This window comes from Pseudophryne corroboree, chromosome 12 (assembly GCF_028390025.1).
Source record: "Pseudophryne corroboree isolate aPseCor3 chromosome 12, aPseCor3.hap2, whole genome shotgun sequence".
NCBI classification, from domain to species: domain Eukaryota; kingdom Metazoa; phylum Chordata; class Amphibia; order Anura; family Myobatrachidae; genus Pseudophryne; species Pseudophryne corroboree.
Window position 1 is genome coordinate 61247880 of NC_086455.1, and position 23199 is coordinate 61271078.

General features: G+C 46.7%; 1 protein-coding gene across 1 annotated transcript in view; it reads left to right on the forward strand.

Annotated features, from left to right (window-relative positions):
- MAP4K5 (mitogen-activated protein kinase kinase kinase kinase 5) overlaps nucleotides 1-19895 on the forward strand; it is a 206834-nt gene extending 186939 nt beyond the window's left edge. The window contains exons 27-32 of the mRNA XM_063947557.1: nucleotides 1503-1680; nucleotides 13146-13214; nucleotides 13406-13498; nucleotides 13623-13693; nucleotides 14706-14761; nucleotides 17242-19895. Coding sequence (XP_063803627.1) covers nucleotides 1503-1680; nucleotides 13146-13214; nucleotides 13406-13498; nucleotides 13623-13693; nucleotides 14706-14761; nucleotides 17242-17329 — 555 coding nt within the window. The 3' untranslated portion in view covers nucleotides 17330-19895. The remainder of the gene's footprint in view (nucleotides 1-1502; nucleotides 1681-13145; nucleotides 13215-13405; nucleotides 13499-13622; nucleotides 13694-14705; nucleotides 14762-17241) is intronic.
- Nucleotides 19896-23199: the final 3304 nt, after the last annotated feature.

Genomic DNA, 23199 nt, shown 5'->3' on the forward strand with positions numbered 1-23199 from the left:
CTATACGTTTGATACCCTGGCTGATGAGGACCTCATGTTTGCTCAGTCTGTGCTGCAGAGTCATCCGCACTCTCCTGCCCGGTCTGGAGCTTTGGTATGAACCCCATGGTCCTTACGGAGTCCCCAGCATCCTCTAGGACGTAAGAGAAAATAAGATTTTAAACCTACCGGTAAATCTTTTTCTCCTAGTCCGTAGAGGATGCTAGGCGCCTGTCCCAGTGCGGACTGAAATGTGCAATAATTGTACATAGTTATTGATAAAATTACACACAGGTTGTGTTACTGTTGAAATCAGGCTGTTGCTGTTTTCTGTTGTTGTTCATACTGTTAACTGGTTTACTTATATACCATGTTGTACGGTGTGTTTGTGGTGTGAGCTGGTATGTGTCTCACCCTTGATTAACAAAATCCTTTCCCTCGAAATGTCCGTCTCCTCTGGGCACAGTTCCTATAACTGGAGTCTGGAGGAGGGGCATAGAGGGAGGAGCCAGTTCACGCCCATTAAAGGTTTTAAAGTGCCCATGTCTCCTGCGGAGCCCATCTATACCCCATGGTCCTTACGGAGTCCCCAGCATCCTCTACGGACTAGGAGAAAAAGATTTACCGGTAGGTTTAAAATCTTATTTTTAAACTGCTCAGAAACGTTCCTTTTTGATTTAAATGTAACTGAATTTAGAAAGATGTATATATATATATTTTATTTAAAAGAATATGCCCTTCCCGATGTCCATAGGCCCCTATTGCAAAAGTACCTACCCCCTTCCCAGTGTCTCAATAGTAACATAGTAGTTGAGGTTGAAAAAAAGACAATTGCACATCAAGTACTATGTTACTATTGAGACACTGGGAAGGGGGTAGGTACTTTTGCAATAGGGGCATATACTGTATTACGTCATTATTACATATTATATCCTTGGATGCTGTTTTTGGCTAAGAATTTATCCACCCCTTTCTTAAATCCATCGATTGAGTCCAACATTACAACCTTCTCTGGCAGAGAGTTCCATAATCTTTCTGCCCGCACTGTGAAGAACCCTTTCCTATGCTTGGTGTTAAACTTCCTCTCCTCTAATCTTAGAGGGTGACTTCGTGTTCTGTGTATACAGTAGGTCTCACGATAAGTAAATTGCCTGAAAGTTCCTTGTATTGTCTCTTGATGTATTTGAAGATATTGATCATGTCTCTTCTTAGACGCCTTTTTTCTAGTGTAAACATATCTATAGAATGGCAATAGATCCCCAGTGGCAATACCCTCAACCCGTTAGTGGTAATAGATCCCCATCGGCAATATCCCCAACCCCTTAGTGGCAACAGATCCCCAGTGGCAATACCCCCAACCCTTTAGTGGTAATAGATCCCCAGTGGCATAGCCTCCCCAAGTCCCTATTGGGGCACTTTCCCCAGTGTTTGTCAAAATATATATAACCAAAGAGCATTTTTGTTACGGTGATCCACATGTCCGTTTAGCTTGTCTCTTTAAACTTCATTTTCTTGTCTTTCAGCACTTTGACTTCCCCCTTCCAAGTCCACTGAAAGTATTTGAAATGCTGGTAATCCCGGAGCAGGAATACCCCATGGTGTGTGTAGCCGTCAGCAAAGGTGTAGACCCAAATCAAGTTGTACAGTTTGAGACCATCAACCTGAGCTCCGCCTCCTCCTGGTTTACAAAGATCGGTACAGGTAACCTATCACATATAGGACATTTACTTAGTGTCAGCATCTTATACCCTGTACTTACCTGAACACACACAACCTGCTTTTCTCTAACGTCCTAAGTGGATGCTGGGGACTCCGTAAGGACCATGGGGAATAGCGGCTCCGCAGGAGACTGGGCACATCTAAAGAAAGCTTTAGGACTATCTGGTGTGCACTGGCTCCTCCCCCTATGACCCTCCTCCAAGCCTCAGTTAGATCTTTGTGCCCGAACAAGAAGGGTGCACACTAGGGGCTCTCCTGAGCTTCTTAGTGAAAGTTTTAGTTTAGGTTTTTTATTTTCAGTGAGACCTGCTGGCAACAGGCTCACTGCATCGAGGGACTAAGGGGAGAAGAAGCGAACTCACCTGCGTGCAGAGTGGATTGGGCTTCTTAGGCTACTGGACATTAGCTCCAGAGGGACGATCACAGGCCCAGCCTGGATGGGTCCCAGAGCCGCGCCGCCGGCCCCCTTACAGAGCCAGAAGGCAGAAGAGGTCCGGAAAATCGGCGGCAGAAGACGTCCTGTCTTCAACAAGGTAGCGCACAGCACTGCAGCTGTGCGCCATTGCTCTCAGCACACTTCACACTCCGGTCACTGAGGGTGCAGAGCGCTGGGGGGGGGCGCCCTGAGACGCAATAAAAAACACCTTGGATGGCAAAAAAATGCATCACATATAGCTCCTGGGCTATATGGATGCATTTAACCCCTGCCAGAATACATAGAAAAACGGGAGATAAGGCCGCCGAGAAGGGGGCGGAGCCTATCTCCTCAGCACACTGGCGCCATTTTCCCTCACAGCTCAGTTGGAGGGAAGCTCCCTGTCTCTCCCCTGCAGTCACTACACTACAGAAAGGGTTAAAAAAGAGAGGGGGGGCACTAATTACGCGCAGTATTAAAGATACAGCAGCTATAAGGGGAAAAACACTTATATAAGGTTATCCCTGTATATATATATAGCGCTCTGGCGTGTGCTGGCAAACTCTCCCTCTGTCTCCCCAAAGGGCTAGTGGGGTCCTGTCCTCTATCAGAGCATTCCCTGTGTGTGTGCTATATGTCGGTACGTTTGTGTCGACATGTATGAGGAGAAAAATGATGTGGAGACGGAGCAGATTGCCTGTAATAGTGATGTCACCCCCTAGGGGGTCGACACCTGAGTGGATGAACTGTTGGAAGGAATTACGTGACAGTGTCAGCTCTGTATAAAAGACAGTGGTTGACATGAGACAGCCGGCTACTCAGCTTGTGCCTGTCCAGACGTCTCATAGGCCCTCAGGGGCTCTAAAGCGCCCGTTACCTCAGATGGCAGATATAGACGCCGACACGGATACTGACTCCAGTGTCGACGGTGAAGAGACAAATGTGACTTCCAGTAGGGCCACACGTTACAGGATTGAGGCAATGAAAAATGTTTTACACATTTCTGATAATACGAGTACCACCAAAAAGGGGTATTATGTTCGGTGAGGAAAAACTACCTGTAGTTTTCCTGAATCTGAGAAATTAAATGAGGTGTGTGATGATGCGTGGTTTTCCCCCGATAACAACTGATAATTTCTAAAATGTTATTGGCATTATATCCTTTCCCGCCAGAGGTTAGGGTGCGTTGGGAAACACCCCCTAGGGTGGATAAAGCGCTCACACGCTTGTAAGGACAAGGGCTCTACCCTCTCCTGAGATGGCCGCCCTTAAGGATCCTGCTGATAGAAAGCAGGAGGGTATCCTAAAATGTATTTACACACATACTGGTGTTATACTGCGACCAGCAATCGCCTCAGCCTGGATGTGCTGGGTTGGCGTGGTCGGATTCCCTGACTAAAAATATTGATACCCTAGATAGGGACAGTATATTTTTGCCTATAGAGCATTTAAAAGATGCATTTCTATATATGCGTGATGCACAGCGGAATATTTGCCGACTGGCATCAAGTCTAAGTGCGTTGTCCATTTCTACCAGTAGAAGGTTATGGACACGTCAGTGGTCAGGTGATGCGTATTCCAAACGGCATTTGGAAGTATTGCCTTATTAAAGGGAGGAGTTATTTGGGGTAGGTCTTTCAGACCTGGTGGCCACGGCAACAACTGGGAAATCCACGTTTGTACCCCAGGTCGCCTCTCAACATGAGAAGACGCCGTATTATCAGGCGCAGTCTTTTCGTGGACAAGCGGGCAAAAGGTTCCTCATTTCTGCCCCGTGACAGAGGGAGAGGAAAAAGGCTGCACAGCCAGTTCCCAGGAACAGAAACCCTCTCCCGCCTCTGCCAAGCCCTCAGTATGACGCTGGGGCTTTACAAGCAGAATCAGGCACGGTGGGGGGCCCGTCTCAATGAATTTCAGCGCGCAGTGGGCTCACTCGCAAGTAGACCCCTGGATCCTTCAGGTGATATCTCAGGGGTACAAATTAGAATTCGAGACGTCTCCCCCTCGCCGTTTCCTAAAGTCGGCTTTACCGATGTCTCCTTCTGACAGGGAGACAGTTTTGGAAGCCATTCACAAGCTGTATTCCCAGTAGGTGATAATCAAGGTACCCCTCCTGCAACAGGGAACGGGGTATTATTCCACACTGTTGTGGTACCGAAGCCGGACGGCTCGGTGAGACCGATTCTAAATCTAAAATCTTTGAACACTTACATACAGAGGTTCAAATTCAAGATTGAGTCACTCAGAGCAGTGATTGCGAACCTGGAAGAAGGGGACTACATGATGTCTCGGGACATCAAGGATGCTTACCTTCATGTCAAAATTTACCCTTCTCATCAAGGGTACCTCAGGTTTATGGTACAGAACTGTCACTATCAGTTCAGACGCTGCCGTATGGATGGTCCACGGCACCCCGGGTCTTTACCAAGGTAATGGCCGAAATGATGATATTCCTTCGAAGGAAGGGAATTTTAGTTATCCCTTACTTGGACGATTCCCTGATAAGGGTAAGATCCAGGGAACAGTTGGAGGTCGGTGTAGCACTATCTCAGGTAGTGTTGCGGCAGCACGATTGGATTCTCAATATTCCAAAATCGCAGTTGGTTCCGACGACTTGTCTTCTGTTCCTAGGGATGATCCTGGACACAGTCCAGAAAAGGGTGTTTCTCCCGGAGGAGAAAGCCAGGGAGTTATCCGAGCTAGTCAGGAACCTCCTAAAACCGAGCCAAGTCTCAGTGCATCAATGCACAAGGGTTCTGGGTAAAATGGTGGCTTCCTACGAAGCAATCCCATTTGTTAGATTCCACGCAAGAACTTTCCAGTGGGACCTGCTGGACAAATGGTCCGGGTCGCATCTTCAGATGCATCAGCGGATAACCCTGTCACCAAGGACAAGGGTGTCCCTCCTGTGGTGGTTGCAGAGTGCTCATCTTCTAGAGGGCCGCAGATTCGGCATTCAGGACTGGGTCCTGGTGACCACGGATGCCAGCCTGCGAGGCTGGGGAGCAGTCACACAGGGAAGGAATATCCAGGGCTTATGGTCAAGCCTGGAGACATCACTTCACATAAATATCCTGAAGCTAAGGGCCATTTACAATGCTCTAAGCTTAGCAAGACCTCTGCTTCAAGGTCAGCCGGTGTTGATCCAGTCGGACAACATCACGGCAGTCACCCACGTAAACAGACAGGGTGGCACAAGAAGCAGGAGGGCAATGGCAGAAGCTGCAAGGATTCTTCGCTGGGCGGAAAATCAGGTGATAGCACTGTCAGCAGTATTCATTCCGGGAGTGGACAACTGGGAAGCAGACTTCCTCAGCACGACCTCCACCCGGGAGAGTGGGGACTTCACCCAGAAGTCTTCCACATGATTATAAACCGTTGGGAAAAACTCGACAGGTATTGCGCCAGGTCAAGGGACCCTCAGGCAATAGCTGTAGACGCTCTGGTAACACTGTGGGGGTACCAGTCAGTGTATGTGTTCCCTCCTCTGCCTCTCATACCCAAGGTACTGAGATTGATAAGATGGAGAGGAGTAAGCACTATATTCGTGGCTCCGGATTGGCCAAGAAGGACTTGGTAACCGGAACTTCAAGAGATGCTCACGGAGGATCCGTGGCCTCTACGTCTAAGAAGGGACCTGCTCCAGCAAGGACCCTGTCTGTTTCAAGACTTACCGCGGCTGCGTTTGACGGCATGGCGGTTGAACGCCGGATCCTGAAGGAAAAAAGGCATTCCGGATGAAGTCATCCCTATCCTGATCAAAGCCAGGAAGGATGTAACCGCAAAACATTATCACCACATTTGGCGAAAATATGTTGCGTGGTGCGAGGCCAGTAAGGCCCGACGGAGAAAATTCAACTGGGTCGATTCCTACATTTCCTGCAAACAGGAGTGTCTATGGGCCTGAAATTGGGGTCCATTAAGGTTCAAATTTCGGCCCTGTCAATTTTCTTCCAAAAAGAACTAGCTTCAGTCCCTGAAGTTCAGACGTTTGTAAAAGGGGTACTGCATATACAGCCTCCTTTTGTGCCTTCAGTGGCACTTTGGGATCTCAATGTAGTTTTTGGGTTCCAAAAGTCACATTGGTTTGAACCACTTAAATCTGTGGAGTTAAAATATCTCACATGGAAAGTGGTCATGCTGTTGGCCCTGGCCTGGGCCAGGCGCGTGTCAGAATTGGCGGCTTTATCCTGTAAAAGCCCTTATCTGATTTTCCATTCGAACAGGGCGGAATTGAGGACTCGTCCTCAGTTTCTCCCTAAGGTGGTTTCAGCGTTTCACCTGAACCAACCTATTGTGGTGCCTGCGGCTACTAGGGACTTGGAGGACTCCAAGTTGCTAGACGTTGTCAGGGCCCTGAAAATATATGTTTCCAGGACGGCTGGAGTCAGGAAAACTGACTCGCTGTTTATCCTGTATGCACCCAACAAGCTGGGTGCTCCTGCTTCTAAGCAGACTATTGCTCGTTGGATTTGTAGTACAATTCAGCTTGCACTTTCTGTGGCAGGCCTGCCACAGCCAAAAATCTGTAAATGCCCACTCCACAAGGAAGGTGGGCTCATCTTGGGCGGCTGCCCGAGGGGTCTCGGCTTTACAACTTTGCCGAGCAGCTACTTGGTCAGGAGCAAATACGTTTGTAAAATTCTACAAAATTGATACCCTGGCTGAGGAGGACCTGGAGTTCTCTCATTTGGTGCTGCAGAGTCATCCGCACTCTCCCGCCCGTTTGGGAGCTTTGGTATAATCCCCATGGTCCTTACGGAGTCCCCAGCATCCACTTAGGACGTTAGAGAAAATAAGAATTTACTTACCGATAATTCTATTTCTCGTAGTCCGTAGTGGATGCTGGGCGCCCATCCCAAGTGCGGATTGTCTGCAATACTGGTACATAGTTATTGTTACCAAAAAAAAAAAAAAAATCGGGTTATTGCTGTAGTGAGCCATCTTTTCTAGAGGCTCCTCTGTTATCATGCTGTTAACTGGGTTCAGATCACAAGTTGTACGGTGTGATTGGTGTGGCTGGTATGAGTCTTACCCGGGATTCAAGATCCTTCCTTATTGTGTACGCTCGTCCGGGCACAGTATCCTAACTGAGGCTTGGAGGAGGGTCATAGGGGGAGGAGCCAGTGCACACCAGATAGTCCTAAAGCTTTCTTTAGATGTGCCCAGTCTCCTGCGGAGCCGCTATTCCCCATGGTCCTTACGGAGTCCCCAGCATCCACTACGGACTACGAGAAATAGAATTATCGGTAAGTAAAATAAGATTTTACTTACCGATAAATCTATTTCTCGTAGTCCGTAGTGGATGCTGGGACTCCGTAAGGACCATGGGGAATAGCGGCTCCGCAGGAGACAGGGCACAAGAATAAAAGCTTTAGGATCAGGTGGTGTGCACTGGCTCCTCCCCCTATGACCCTCCTCCAAGCCTCAGTTAGGATACTGTGCCCGGACGAGCGTACATAATAAGGAAGGATATTGAATCCCGGGTAAGACTCATACCAGCCACACCAATCACACCGTACAACTTGTGATCTGAACCCAGTTAACAGTATGATAACAACGAAGGAGCCTCTGAAAAGATGGCTCACAACAACAACAATAACCCGATTTAGTTAACAATAACTATGTACAAGTATTGCAGACAATCCGCACTTGGGATGGGCGCCCAGCATCCACTACGGACTACGAGAAATAGATTTATCGGTAAGTAAAATCTTATTTTCTCTGACGTCCTAGTGGATGCTGGGACTCCGTAAGGACCATGGGGATTATACCAAAGCTCCCAAACGGGCGGGAGAGTGCGGATGACTCTGCAGCACCGAATGAGAGAACTCCAGGTCCTCCTCAGCCAGGGTATCAAATTTGTAGAATTTAGCAAACGTGTTTGCCCCTGACCAAGTAGCTGCTCGGCAAAGTTGTAAAGCCGAGACCCCTCGGGCAGCCGCCCAAGATGAACCCACTTTCCTTGTGGAATGGGCTTTTACAGATTTTGGCTGTGGCAGGCCTGCCACAGAATGTGCAAGCTGAATTGTACTACAAATCCAACGAGCAATCGTCTGCTTAGAAGCAGGAGCACCCAGCTTGTTGGGTGCATACAGGATAAACAGCGAGTCAGATTTTCTGACTCCAGCCGTCCTGGAAACATATATTTTCAGGGCCCTGACAACGTCAAGTAACTTGGAGTCCTCCAAGTCCCTAGTAGCCGCAGGTACCACAATAGGTTGGTTCATGTGAAAAGCAGAAACCACCTTAGGGAGAAATTGAGGACGAGTCCTCAATTCTGCCCTGTCAGAATGAAAAATTAAGTAAGGGCTTTTATATGATAAAGCCGCCAATTCTGACACACGCCTGGCTGAAGCCAGGGCTAACAGCATCGTCACCTTCCATGTGAGATATTTTAAGTCCACAGTGGTGAGTGGTTTAAACCAATGTGACTTTAGGAACCTCAAAACAACATTGAGATCCCAAGGTGCCACTGGAGGCACAAAAGGAGGTTGTATATGCAGTACCCCTTTTACAAATGTCTGAACTTCAGGTACTGAAGCCAGTTCTTTCTGGAAGAAAATCGACAGGGCCGAAATTTGAACCTTAATGGACCCTAATTTTAGGCCCATAGACAGTCCTGTTTGCAGGAAATGGAGGAAACGACCCAGTTGAAATTCCTCTGTAGGGGCCTTCTTGGCCTCACACCACGCAACATATTTTCGCCAAATGCGGTGATAATGTTTTGCGGTTACATCCTTCCTGGCTTTGACCAGGGTAGGGATGACTTCATCTGGAATGCCTTTTTCCTTCAGGATCCGGCGTTCAACCGCCAAGCCGTCAAACGCAGCCGCGGTAAGTCTTGGAACAGACAAGGCCCCTGCTGGAGCAGGTCCTTTCTTAGAGGTAGAGGCCACGGGTCTTCCGTGAGCATCTCTTGAAGTTCCGGGTACCAAGTCCTTCTTGGCCAATCCGGAACCACGAGTATCGTTCTTACTCCTCTCCTTCTTATGATTCTCAGTACTTTTGGTATGAGAGGCAGAGGAGGGAACACATACACTGACTGGTACACCCACGGTGTTACCAGAGCGTCCACCGCTATTGCCTGAGGGTCCCTTGACCTGGCGCAATATCTGTCTAGTTATTTGTTTAGACGGGACGCCATCATGTCCACCTTTGGTTTTTCCCAACGGTTTACAATCAGGTGGAAGACTTCTGGGTGAAGTCCCCACTCTCCCGGGTGAAGGTCGTGTCTGCTGAGGAAGTCTGCTTCCCAGTTGTCCACTCCCGGAATGAACACTGCTGACAGTGCTATCACATGATTTTCCGCCCAGCGAAGAATCCTTGCAGCTTCTGCCATTGCCCTCCTGCTTCTCGTGCCGCCCTGTCTGTTTACGTGGGCGACTGACGTGATGTTGTCCGATTGGATCAATACCGCCTGACCCTGAAGCAGGGGTTTCGCTTGACTTAGGGCATTGTAAATGGCCCTTAGTTCCAGAATGTTTATATGAAGAGATGTTTCCATGCTTGACCACAAGCCCTGGAAATTTTTTCCCTGTGTGACTGCTCCCCAGCCTCTCAGGCTGGCGTCCGTGGTCACCAGGACCCAATCCTGAATGCCAAATCTGCGGCCCTCTAGTAGATGAGCACTCTGCAGCCACCACAGAAGAGACACCCTTGTCCTTGGCGACAGGGTTATCCGCTGATGCATCTGAAGATGCGATCCGGACCATTTGTCCAGTAGATCCCACTGAAACGTTCTTGCATGGAATCTTCCGAATGGAATTGCTTCGTAAGAAGCCACCATTTTTCCCAGGACCCTCGTGCACTGATGCACTGACACTTGGCCTGGTTTTAGGAGGTTCCTGACTAGCTCGGATAACTCCCTGGCCTTCTCCTCCGGGAGAAACACCTTTTTCTGGACTGTGTCCAGAATCATTCCTAGGAACAGTAGACGTGTCGTTGGAATCAGCTGCGATTTTGGAATATTTAGGATCCACCCGTGCTGACGTAACACTACCTGAGATAGTGCTACTCCGACTTCTAACTGTTCCCTGGACCTTGCCCTTATCAGGAGATCGTCCAAGTAAGGGATAATTAAGATGCCTTTTCTTCAAAGAAGAATCATCATTTCGGCCATTACCTTGGTAAAGACCCGAGGTGCCGTGGACAACCCAAACGGCAGCGTCTGAAACTGATAATGACAGTCTTGTACTACAAACCTGAGGTACCCTTGGTGAGACGGGTAGATTGGGACGTGGAGATAAGCATCCTTGATGTCCAGAGACACCATATAGTCCCCTTCTTCCAGGTTTGCTATCACCGCTCTGAGTGATTCCATCTTGAATTTGAACCTCTTTATGTAAGTGTTCAAGGATTTCAGATTTAAAATTGGTCTCACCGAGCCGTCCGGCTTCGGTACCACAAACAGCGTGGAATAATACCCCTTTCCCTGTTGTAGGAGGGGTACCTTGATTATCACCTGCTGGGAATACAGCTTGTGAATGGCTTCCAAAACTGCCTCCCTGTCGGAGGGAGACTTTGGTAGAGCAGACTTCAGGAACCGGCGAGGGGGAAACGCCTCGAATTCCAGTTTGTACCCCTGCGATACCACCTGTAGAATCCAGGGGTCCACTTGCGAGTGAGCCCACTGCGCGTTGAAATTCTTGAGACGGGCCCCCACCATGTCTGAGTCTGCTTGTAAAGCCCCAGCGTCATGCTGAAGACTTGGCAGAAGCAGGGGAGGGCTTCTGCTCCTGGGAAGCGGCTGCATGGTGCAGTCTTTTTCCCCTTCCTCTGCCCCGGGGCAGGAAGGAATGGCCTTTAGCTCGCTTGTACTTATGGGAACGAAAGGACTGAGTTTGAAAAGACGGTGTCTTTTTCTGCTGATGTGAAGTGACCTGGGGTAAAAAGGTGGATTTTCCAGCCGTTGCCGTGGCCACCAGGTCCGATAGACCAGCCCCAAATAACTCCTCCCCTTTATACGGCAATACTTCCATATGTCGTTTGGAATCCGCATCGCCTGACCACTGTCGCGTCCATAGCGCTCTTCTGGCAGAAATGGACATAGCACTTACTCTTGATGCCAGGGTGCAAATATCCCTCTGTGCATCACGCATATATAGTAATGCATCCTTCAAATGCTCTATAGTTAACAGTATATTGTCCCTATCCAGGGTATCAATATTTTCAGTCAGGGAATCCGACCACGCGACTCCAGCACTGCACATCCAGGCTGAAGCGATTGCTGGTCGCAGTATAACACCAGTATGTGTGTATATACTTTTAAGAATATTTTCCAGCCTTCTATCTGCTGGTTCTTTGAGGGTGGCCGTATCAGGAGACGGTAACGCTACTTGTTTAGATAAACGTGTGAGCGCCTTATCTACCCTAGGGGGTGTTTCCCAACGCGTCCTAACCTCTGACGGGAAAGGATATAGTGCCAATAATTTTTTAGAAATTAGCAGTTTTTTGTCGGGGGAAACCCACGCTTTATCACACACCTCATTTAACTCATCTGACTCAGGGAAAACTATTGGTAGTTTTTTCACACCCCACATGATACCCTTCTTTGTGGTACTTGTAGTGTCAGAAATGTTCAATGCCTCCTTCATTGCCGTGATCATGTAACGTGTGGCCCTACTGGACATTACGTTTGTCTCCTCACCGTCGACACTAGACTCAGTATCTGTGTCTGGGTCTGTGTCGACCCACTGAGGTAACGGGCGTTTTAGGGCCCCTGACGGTGTCTGAGACGCCTGGACAGGCACTAATTGATTTGCCGGCTGTCTCATGTCATCAACCGTTCTTTGCAAAGTACTGACATTATCACTTAATTCTTTAAATACGATCATCCAGTCAGGTGTCGACTCCCTAGGAGGTGACATCACTAACCCAGGCAATTGCTCCGCCTCCACATCATTTTCCTCCTCATACATGTCGACACACACGTACCGACACACAGCACACACACCGGGAATGCTCTGATAGAGGACAGGACCCCACAAGCCCTTTGGAGAGACAGAGGGAGAGTCTGCCAGCACACACCAAGCGCTATATATATATATACAGGGATAACCTTATATAAGTGTTATTCCCTTATAGCTGCTGTTTATATAATTTTTAGCTGCCAATAGTGCCCCCCCTTCTCTTTTTTACCCTGATTCTGTAGCAAGTCTGCAGGGGAGAGTCAGGGAGCCGTCCTTCCAGCGGAGCTGTGAGGGAAAATGGCGCTTGTGTGCTGAGGAGATAGGCTCCGCCCCTTCACGACGTCCTTATCTCCCGCTTTTTCTGTAAAAATGGCAGGGGTTAAAATACATCCATATAGCCCAAGAGCTATATGTGATGTATTCTTTTGCCAACCTAAGGTATTATCTGTTATATTGCGTCTCAGGGCGCTCCCACCCAGCGTCCTGCACCCTCAGTGACCGGAGTGTGAAGTGTGCTGAGAGCAATGGCGCACAGCTGCAGTGCTGTGCGCTACCTTAGTCTGAAGACAGGATCGTCTTCTGCCGCCGATTTCACCGGACCTCTTCGCTCTTCTGGCTCTGTAAGGGGGCCGGCAGCGCGGCTCCGGGACCCATCCAGGCTGAACCTGTGATCGTCCCTCTGGAGCTAATGTCCAGTAGCCTAAGAAACCCGATCCACTCTGCACGCAGGTGAGTCCGTTTCTTCTCCCCTTAGTCCCACGATGCAGTGAGCCTGTTGCCAGCAGGACTCACTGAAAATAAAAAACCTAAAATACACTTTTATTCTAAGCAGCTCAGGAGAGCCACCTAGCCTGCACCCTTCTCGTTCGGGCACAAAAATCTAACTGAGGCTTGGAGGAGGGTCATAGGGGGAGGAGCCAGTGCACACCACCTGATCCTAAAGCTTTTATTCTTGTGCCCTGTCTCCTGCGGAGCCGCTATTCCCCATGGTCCTTACGGAGTCCCAGCATCCACTAGGACGTCAGAGAAATTCTTATTATTTTATGTGTGCAATTACCTTTCTACTAATAACCTGGACACATGACACACTGTATAGCCCATTTTACATTTTGTCTCTACAGAGGGTCACCAGATTGATGCTATACATGTAACCCAGCTGGAGAGAGACACAGTCCTGGTCTGCCTGGACCGTAAGTCTAACATTGCATCAGAATGCCTATGTGACTGTCGTCACTGCAAAGTCTTCTAGTGGGAAATCTCACTATATCCAGCAGGGGAGAGGGCGAATTCACACTTGGGGGCTTGTTCTGGTCATCTGGAAGCAGGATTGTGTTTCTGTGAGTTTGTTGGCTGATTTCTTTGTTCTGGTTTTATTTTCTAGATTATGTGAAGATCGTGAACCTTCAGGGAAAGCTTAAATCAAGTCGAAAGCTGGCCTCTGAATTGAGCTTTAAGTTTCAGATTGAGTCTGTAGGTGAGTATGGAAAGCACCCGGTGTGTCCTGCGGCTGTGCCAGTACAGTACTGTGCCCGCCATACACCTGCCATAGGTGAAACGTAATGCCCTGTGTTGAGATTCTTGCATTTTGTATTTCCCAGTGTGTCTGCAGGACAGTGTGTTGGCATTCTGGAAGCACGGCATGCAGGGGAAAAACTTTAAATCTAATGAGGTGAGTCCACTGTCACTAGCCTCGTGCTGGCCAGGTCTGTAAGGCTAGTATACGTGCCAGGTTTACATCACAGAAATGTGACCTGACTCTGTTAATAGTAAATGCTAACCATAACAGTACAGAATTCATATATATTATAGTCTGTGTCTGGACAGTGATATTAATAAGTAATAAAGGTGCATAATAAACCCTGTAAATGATAAAATTAAGTCCAGACATAAATATAAAAAAAAGTAATAATTTAATTTACATGGAGACTTGCATTGTCTTCTACTTTAACCACTTGAGAAATGCTGCAGCCTCACACTACTAACAGTTATGGTATCAGTGGGAGGGATCAAAACACACCTAGCCAATCAGAATCTGTTAAAGCAGAGAGCTTTCAGGCTACATCTCCTTTCCTGCTGTTACTTTATTCCACTAGTTTTCAAACTCGTTTCCAGGTCTCCTCACAGAACTGCAAGTAACATAATTAGCTTAAAATGTGTCAGTGAGTAATGACTACACCTGTGCACCTGCTAGGTGACCTGGGAAATGTGACCTGTGTGGGGTCCTGAGGACCGAGTTTGAGAACCAGTGCTTTATTCTATCCTTTGGGAGTTAGTTACGGCCTCTTTAGGGTTTGGTTTGACTGATCCTCTCTTAGCATTACACGGAGGCAAATTAAACCGTAGTGTCCTCTGGGGGGAGTACTGTAGTTCCTTGGGTTTTGTTCCATCTTAAAGTTTTCTATTTATCCTTGGCTCCCATATTGGTAGAGTGGTTAGGTGGAAGGAAGTATATCAGGGGAGTCTCTGTGTCAACCATTGGCCTCCAAGGAAAGGATTTATATACAAGGAAGAAACAATGAATTTGCTGTTACAATAAAGTCTTGAATTTATTTTAGACCTTTACAAAAAAATTTTTATATGCATATATACAATAAACAGCTTCTTATAAGCACCAATTTTTCTATATTAGATTACGTCATGTGCCCTTTATTGCAGGTTAAACCTTATGTGCTTTGTTTTAGGTTACACAAGAGATTTCTGATGAATCTAGAGTGTTCCGCTTGTTAGGATCAGACAGGTACTTATCAAACAGACATGTGTTTATATGTAACATTACAGCCTTGCCACAAGGGGGTGCTGTACTTTGCAAAAGTGTTACTGAATCCTAATTTTGCAAGAGAAATCTGCATTACATTATGATATAGCAGTATGGTCACCAACTCTAAAAGTGGCATGTTGTGCAAACAGGAGAGAGAAGGCCGATTCAGCCAGCATCCGGGTATAAATAATAATAACAATTTTATTTTAAGGAGAGCAATAAAAAAAAAAAAGTTATACCCCTTTCACATCGTCAAAATAACCCTGGGTTATTGCCAGGTCGACCTGGGTCAAAGTGTATAACCCGGGTTGAGCAACCTCGGGTTAAACACGGGTCGGACTCGGGTCACTGTGCAGTGTGAAAGCCTGTGACCTGGGATATTCAACCCCGATCTCAGAAAAAGGTGCTGATTGGCTGTTTATGTGTCTGCTCAGTGCAGTCCCCGCCTTTTATTTCCTTTGAAACTTCAGCAGTGTGAGCCAGAAAAGTCCATTTTAATTCACATCACAGAGTTTAACATGGGTGACCCGGGTTCAGTGTGAAAGGCAACCTGGGAATAACCCGGGTTGAAACTGCAAGCACCCCTTCAACAAATTCTTTTTTAAAATAAAGGTCCGTGTTTCCCCTCCCGGGCCGGCCGGTCGGCGGCCGACTGTACACACTGAGTGATATGACCGCTCATATCGCTCAGTGACGTTGCGCCTCCGCCAGCCCTGCATGCAGTCCAGATCCTGCATGCATGCACTGGCAACAGCGACGATCGTTGCTGACCCGCGGGGCCTTGCATCGGTTGTCGCTGGCGGCATTCACACTTGCCGATAAAATGAGCAACGTCGCTCAGGGAAGGGGAAAATGAGTCTTGTTTTTGTTTGTTTTTTTAATTTAAATCAGGTACGTTTTTATTGGTTTTCACACAGAAATAAAAAAATACACACAAACAATTAAACGGTGCAGAACAATGCCAAATAACCAGTATATATGACGCAGCAAAGCAGTACAGGCTCCACGTCGGTACACATGAGTACTAAACGTGCAAGGAACTAATGACGAATCGGATCCAGAAGGCCAGTAAATAACAGCAAAATCTCAATTTGTATACATAGTGCAACCCAAAACGAGACTCACAGCAATGATCCCAGACCATAGGTTTTGAGAACAGTAGTATTCCTACTGGAACATAAGCACCTCTGGTGGTCAGCTGTATTATTAACCAATGCCTTCCATTGACTGTATGTATACAGCTTTACGCAGGAGCTAGCCAGGTTCTTACAACAGTAACTTTGGCCTTAAAGACATCAGTGTTTAAATGTACTACCACATGTAGCTTTTAGGTTTTAGGTCTTCCTTCCAGCCACTGCTTCACCGTACTTCAAAGCCAGCCAATAGAAACGTGCCCCGTGCTTGGACATCCCGATGGACAGGCCCAGTAGGTGGACTCTACTACATTTAGATGACGGGTCTACGTTAACATTCTGCTTAGAAAGAAAAACACATAAAGAAAAACATTGCTGCTGTGTTTTTGTTTTTTAACGTTCAGTATGGACTGGTGATAACACTGAATGACCCATCATTATGGGAGGTAGCCAGCTCTGTGAGCAGAAAGTACTGTAGTGGACAATATGAAATCACTAAATAGGGCGCTGGCGATACCGGTGTCTGCAGTTGTGCGGGAGTGGTGCAGCACCATCTTACAAGAAAATAACACAATTGGCTGTTTGTTGACCGTGGTGGAAAATGCACACTGCAGTCTCAATTGGGTTCATATTTAGTGAGTGATAAGCCCTTGACACCTATATAACATCACTGTCATGTACATCCAACCAGTGGGTGACCACACATGGTCTGTGCCAGCACACAACATTATGGAACCAGTAGAAGCCTATACTGTTGGAGTCGAGGCCTAGGGACGTGCAGTTCTTTAGGGTGGTGCTGCTTGTGTACCCATCTGTTACTCCTACTAAAACCTTTTCCTCCATTGCTTATTGGTGATGAATTGGACGGCTTGTCCACCTGTTTTGTCTGGCACTTCAAAGTACTGTATATATGTATATATCTAAATGTGCACTGCTGCCTTTTGTTGTTGATGATTTCTTCTCCGAGTTCCATGGTGGTATCACTGTTGCCCTTGAACTTCTGCTGTCTTGCCTACTGATGCGGTTGCTAAACGCACACCAACATCACGATCACTGAGTTCTCCTCTTGCAGCCATTGTAGCCACAATTATAGAGCGCCAGGTGGTCCGTCCGTATAAACACGGTGACATGAGGGAGGCGCTACATGCAATTCAAAAAAGTGCGTAGTGATGTCACTAGTTCCTTGTGATTTGATAGACTGCATTTCTGTGACGGTTATTTAGCCCCCAGAGTGGCTGCATCCTTCTATACATTGCTGATCGGTATAACCAGCCGTAGTTATACGTTATAGTGATGTTCATGCATTCTCTCTTTGTCTGTTTACAGGGTGGTGGTCTTGGAGAGTCGGCCAACGTCAAACCCAACCGCACACAGCAACCTGTACATCTTGGCTGGGCATGAAAACAGCTACTAGTCACTCCGCACTCCAGTGTTAGTACAACACAAATGACATAGGAATTGAAATTCCATCATAAACTGCTTCTCTTTGGGACACTCCTACCATACAAGTTGTATCGCAGGTCAACTTGTAATTTTTTATTTTTATTATTGTATCTGTATTATTTGGTTAGAATTCTTGTTTTAACTTTTTTTTGTTGTGTGTGTGTCGCTGGGAACAGCGTATCTCCTGTCACCACTGTGTGGTGTTGGTTTTTATTTGGTTGCTTAATAAAAAGCTGTGACACACAGCCCCTTTATCAGTGGAAGGGGGTGGGCAAAGGGTTATGGAAGCATTAAGGGGGTGCGTTGAAATGTTCTCTCTTTTTTGTGCTAAAATCAGGCTTTTCTATTTGACACAACTGTATCTTACCGCAGTGCCATTTACTTGAAGATAAGTAGATCTGACATCTCTAAATATATACGCTTCAATTAGCCCTTCTGCAATTCTGCTCCCACAACCCCATAAGCTAGAACACTCTGTTTCTCATGGCAGGCCCAAGTAAGCTAGTTTTACCTATGCTGTCTAAAGATACCTCTTGGTAATAATTTGTTTAATTTTCATAGAAGAAACGCTAATTATTTAGGAGCTTAAGGGAAAGTAAAGGCTTGATATTTTGTGCGTAATTAAAACTTTAGTTGGCCAATCATCAAACTCAGTTACGTACACCCGCCTTTATGTGCCTTGCGACCAACATTCGGATAACTGCTGTACACATTTTTAAAGGGACACAGCCTGGATCCAAGCCACGCCCACATTCTGCAGAAACTTCACACCGCCAACTCCAATAGTCCATTCCCCCTTTCCAGGTCCAAGTATCGGGACTGGCCTGCCAAAGATGGAGTTATAGGGATGTGTGGTTTCCCCTTACAGTGGAGTCATTAAAACATACACTGATTTTGTGCCCACTGCCCAATAAACCCAGACTGAGGTATAGCCCAATGTTGTGATACTTTACTAAGCTGATATCCTGTAAGATGGGCTCATTTCTTACTGTCTGTGCCAAGTAAGTCACGCAGTGGGTCAGTTCATATCTATCTAGGGATTCGGTGCCTCTGTAGCCAACTCTTTGTAAGATAAAACATTTTATTCTTATTTATTAATAATCATCTGCTTGAGTGGGTAATATATCTGCTAATCAATAGGACGTTTGCAGCGGATTCTATTTCTGTTTTGTACTGTTGTATAGGGGAACTTTGTGTACTCGGTTTAGTGCTAGTGCCTTATTATCCTCATTTTAATGTATTCTGAATCCATTTTACACAAAATGGGCTTAAAAGGAGTAGACTCTCCTTATTAGGGGATTGCGTGTGCATCGCCAAAACTGGAGCAATTATGTGGAAAATTGCATGTGTATGTATATATATATATATATATATATATATATATATATATACACACACAAAACACATCAAGCGGGGTTTTACAACAAACTTGTCTTTTTTCTTAGATACATGATCCGACAGGGCCGACAACCCAGTAGGTCTGAAACGTTTTGTCGGACTGCTGTTGTAGTATTGTTATCTGGATTCTCAGTATAGGTAATTTTGCAGACTGTAGGTTACATACTAAAATGCAACTTCTTAACTTGATAAGAGAATAACGGGGATTTTGGGAAACCATAGTTGTATAACACATTTGTAATCCTTTAATGATTGCCCTTCCTAACCTATGTACGCTCACGTAGATTAGGAAGTGTTATAGCATTAATCCTGTTTTGGAACGGTTAGCAAAAAAACAAGCTTGGTTTGTTTTTGTGGCCAAACTATTTACCGTTGCCAAAAAAAAACTATCTTGGCATACTATAAAGGGATGTGTGTCAATATTGCCACTGAAACACTTTGGAAGGAAGTTTAACAACCAGTATCAAATTCATTTTTATCTGGACTCATTTAGAAACTGAACAGTTTGTGCGCATGTAATGTTTCTTTATGTGCTTCCTTAACTGCTAACGCATTTGTTGCGGTCTTCGGAAAAACCCTCATCAAAGCTTCCTAGCTTTCCATGTTGGCGGTTGGTCCGGAAAATGCGCAGGATGAAGACCATAGAATTGTCACATTATTGTGCAACCTGCTAATACTTTCAGACACTCCAGATCACATTGTTTTGTTTTTGCCCTAAAAGATGCTTTAACTGTTTCATAAGGGGTACGGGACGCTATACATGTGGTGTTGATGTCTGCAGATTCTGCCGTTATGTTTGATTCTTGCAGCACGTATAATATCTGCAGTAGTCTCTTATCCAAATACATTTACAACAATTGCACAAAACCATTTTAACCAAAGTACCTGTTATGTGTTTTGTTTTTTTACTGAACATTGCCTTGTTTACCAGTGCCTGTAATAACAATGACACAAAGCCCATCAATAGATATGTATGGGAACACTTTCCCTTTCTAAAAAACAAAAGATCACCAAAGGATTCCAGCAAAACTCCATTTTTAAGGTATCTCCAATGTATGTACTGTTTATTGCCAAGGATTGTTTTACATGTGTCTGAGATTTTGGAAAGTGAAAAACTGAAATAAAGTATGCTAATGTTATAGTTGTTGTATTTCTATTTTTCTTTTTCACTTTTTCATTTAGTTTGCAGGCGTAAGTATCCTGCATGCGAGGGTTCTGAGTAACATTGCTCTCTGTTCAGTCCCAGCTAGGGAATAATATTGCTCTCCATCCAGCACTAGGCAGGGAATTACATTGCTCTCCGTCCAGCAGTAGAAAGGGAATAAAATTGATCAGTGTCCAGCACTAGACAGGGAATAATATTGCTCAGTGTCCAGCACTAGGCAGGGAATAATATTGCTCAGTGTCCAGCACTAGGCAGGGAATAATATTGCTCTCCATCCAGCACTAGGCAGGGAATTACATTGCTCTCCGTCCAGCAGTAGAAAGGGAATAAAATTGATCAGTGTCCAGCACTAGACAGGGAATAATATTGCTCAGTGTCCAGCACTAGGCAGGGAATAATATTGCTCTCCATCCAGCACTAAGCAGGTAATAGCACTTCTCAGTATCCAGCATTAGGCACTAGGCAGGGAATAACATTGCTCATTGTCCAGCACTAGGCAGGGAATAACATTGCTTAGTGTCTAGTACTAGACAGGGAATAGCATTGCTCAGTGTCCAGCACTAAGCAGGGAATAACATTGCTCTCTGTCCAGCACTAGGCAAGTAATGGAACTGCTCAGTGTCCAGCACTAGGCAGGTAATAACATTGCTCAGTGTCCAGCACTAAGCAGGGAATAATATTGCTCTCCATTCAGCACTAGGCAAGTAATGGCACTGCTCAGTGTCCAGCACTAGGCAGGTAATAACATTGCTCAGTGTCCAGCACTGGGCAGGGAATAACATTGCTTAGTGTCTAGTACTAGACAGGGAATAGCATTGCTCAGTGTCCAGCACTAAGCAGGGAATAACATTGCTCTCTGTCCAGCACTAGGCAAGTAATGGCACTGCTCAGTGTCCAGCACTAGGCAGGTAATAACATTGCTCAGTGTCCAGCACTAAGCAGGGAATAATATTGCTCTCCATCCAGCACTAGGCAAGTAATGGCACTGCTCAGTGTCCAGCACTAGGCAGGTAATAACATTGCTCAGTGTCCAGCACTGGGCAGGGAATAACATTGTTTAGTGTCTAGTACTAGGCAGGGAATAACATTGCTCAGTGTCCAGCACTAGGCAGGGAATAACATTGCTCACTGTCCAGCACTAGGCAGGGAATATCTTTGCTTTGTGTCCAGCACTAAGCAGAGAACAACATTGCTCTGTCCAGCACTAAGCAGGGAATATCTTTGCTCTATGTCCGGCACTAAGCAGGGAATAGCATTACCCTGTGTCCAGCACTAGGTAGGGAAAAACATTGCTCTTCATCCAGCATTAGAAAGGGAATAACATTGCTCGGTGTCCAGCATTAGAAAGGGAATAACATTGCTCAGTGTCCAGCATTAGAAAGGGAATAACATTGCTTTGTGTCTAGCACCAGGAAGGGAATAACATTTATTTGTGTCCTGCACTAGGCAGGGAATAACACTGCTCTGTGTCCTGCACTAGACAGGGAATAACACTGCTCTGTGTCCAGCACTAGGCAGGGAATAACATTGCTCTCCTTCCAGCACTAGACAGGGAATAACACTGCTCTGTGTCCTGCACTAGGTAGGGAATAACACTGCTCTGTGTCCAGCACTAGGTAGGGAATAACACTGCTCTGTGTCCAGCACTAGGCAGGGAATAACATTGCTCTCTTTCCAGCACTAGAAAGGGGATGTAGTTATGTGACCGGCATTCAGAAGACCGCTGGTCACAATACCGACGGCTACATCCTGCAGGTGTCCACAACACCCATAATGGGAATAGAACCTGCGCCACCGAGCCTGCAAAGGGGCTTCATTGCGCTCCCCCACCGACATTCTGCTGACGGGATCCCATGGACAGTATGCTGACCCCCGGGATCCCCAGCGCTGGTAACGCCTACCCAACCCCTAGAAAGGTTTCTCTAACGTCCTAAGTGGATGCTGGGGACTCCGTCAGGACCATGGGGAATAGCGGCTCCGCAGGAGACAGGGCACAAAAATAAAGCTTTAGGATTAGGTGGTGTGTACTGGCTCCTCCCCCTATGACCCTCCTCCAAGCCTCAGTTAGGTTTTTGTGCCCGTCCGAGCAGGGTGCAATCTAGGTGGCTCTCCTAAAGAGCTGCTTAGAAAAAGTTTTTAGGTTTTTTATTTTCAGTGAGTCCTGCTGGCAACAGGCTCACTGCATCGAGGGACTTAGGGGAGAGAATTTCAACTCACTTGCGTGCAAGATGGATTGGATTCTTAGGCTACTGGACACCATTAGCTCCAGAGGGAGTCGGAACACAGGTCTCACCCTGGGGTTCGTCCCGGAGCCGCGCCGCCGACCCCCCTTACAGATGCTGAAGATTGAAGGTCCGGAAACAGGCGGCAGAAGGCTCTTCAGTCTTCATGAAGGTAGCGCACAGCACTGCAGCTGTGCGCCATTGTTGTCACACACTTCACACCAAGCGGTCACGGAGGGTGCAGGGCGCTGCTGGGGGCGCCCTGGGCAGCAATATTTAATACCTTTATGGCAAAAGAATACATCACATATAGCCATTGAGGCTATATGTATGTATTTAACCCATGCCAGATATCTAAAACTCCGGGAGAAAAGCCCGCCGAAATAGGGGGCGGGGCTTATTCTCCTCAGCACACAGCGCCATTTTCCTGCTCAGCTCCGCTGTGAGGAAGGCTCCCAGGACTCTCCCCTGCACTGCACTACAGAAACAGGGTAAAACAGAGAGGGGGGGCATTTTTTGGCGATATTTTGATATATTTAAGCTGCTATAAGGAACAACACTTATATAAGGTTGTTCCCATATATATTATAGCGCTTGGGTGTGTGCTGGCAAACTCTCCCTCTGTCTCCCCAAAGGGCTAGTGGGGTCCGGTCTTCGATAAGAGCATTCCCTGTGTGTCTGCTGTGTGTCGGTACGTGTGTGTCGACATGTATGAGGACGATGTTGGTGTGGAGGCAGAGCAATTGCCGATAATGGTGATGTCACCCCCCAGGGAGTCGACACCGGAATGGATGGCTTTGTTTATGGAATTACGTGATAATGTCAGCACATTACAAAAATCAGTTGACGACATGAGACGGCCGGCAAACCAGTTAGTACCTGCCCAGGCGTCTCAGACACCGTCAGGGGCTGTAAAGCGCCCTTTACCTCAGTCGGTCAACACAGACCCAGACACAGACACTGAATCTAGTGTCGACGGTGATGAAACAAACGTATTTTCAAGTAGGGCCACACGTTATATGATCACGGCAATGAAGGAGGCTTTGCATATCTCTG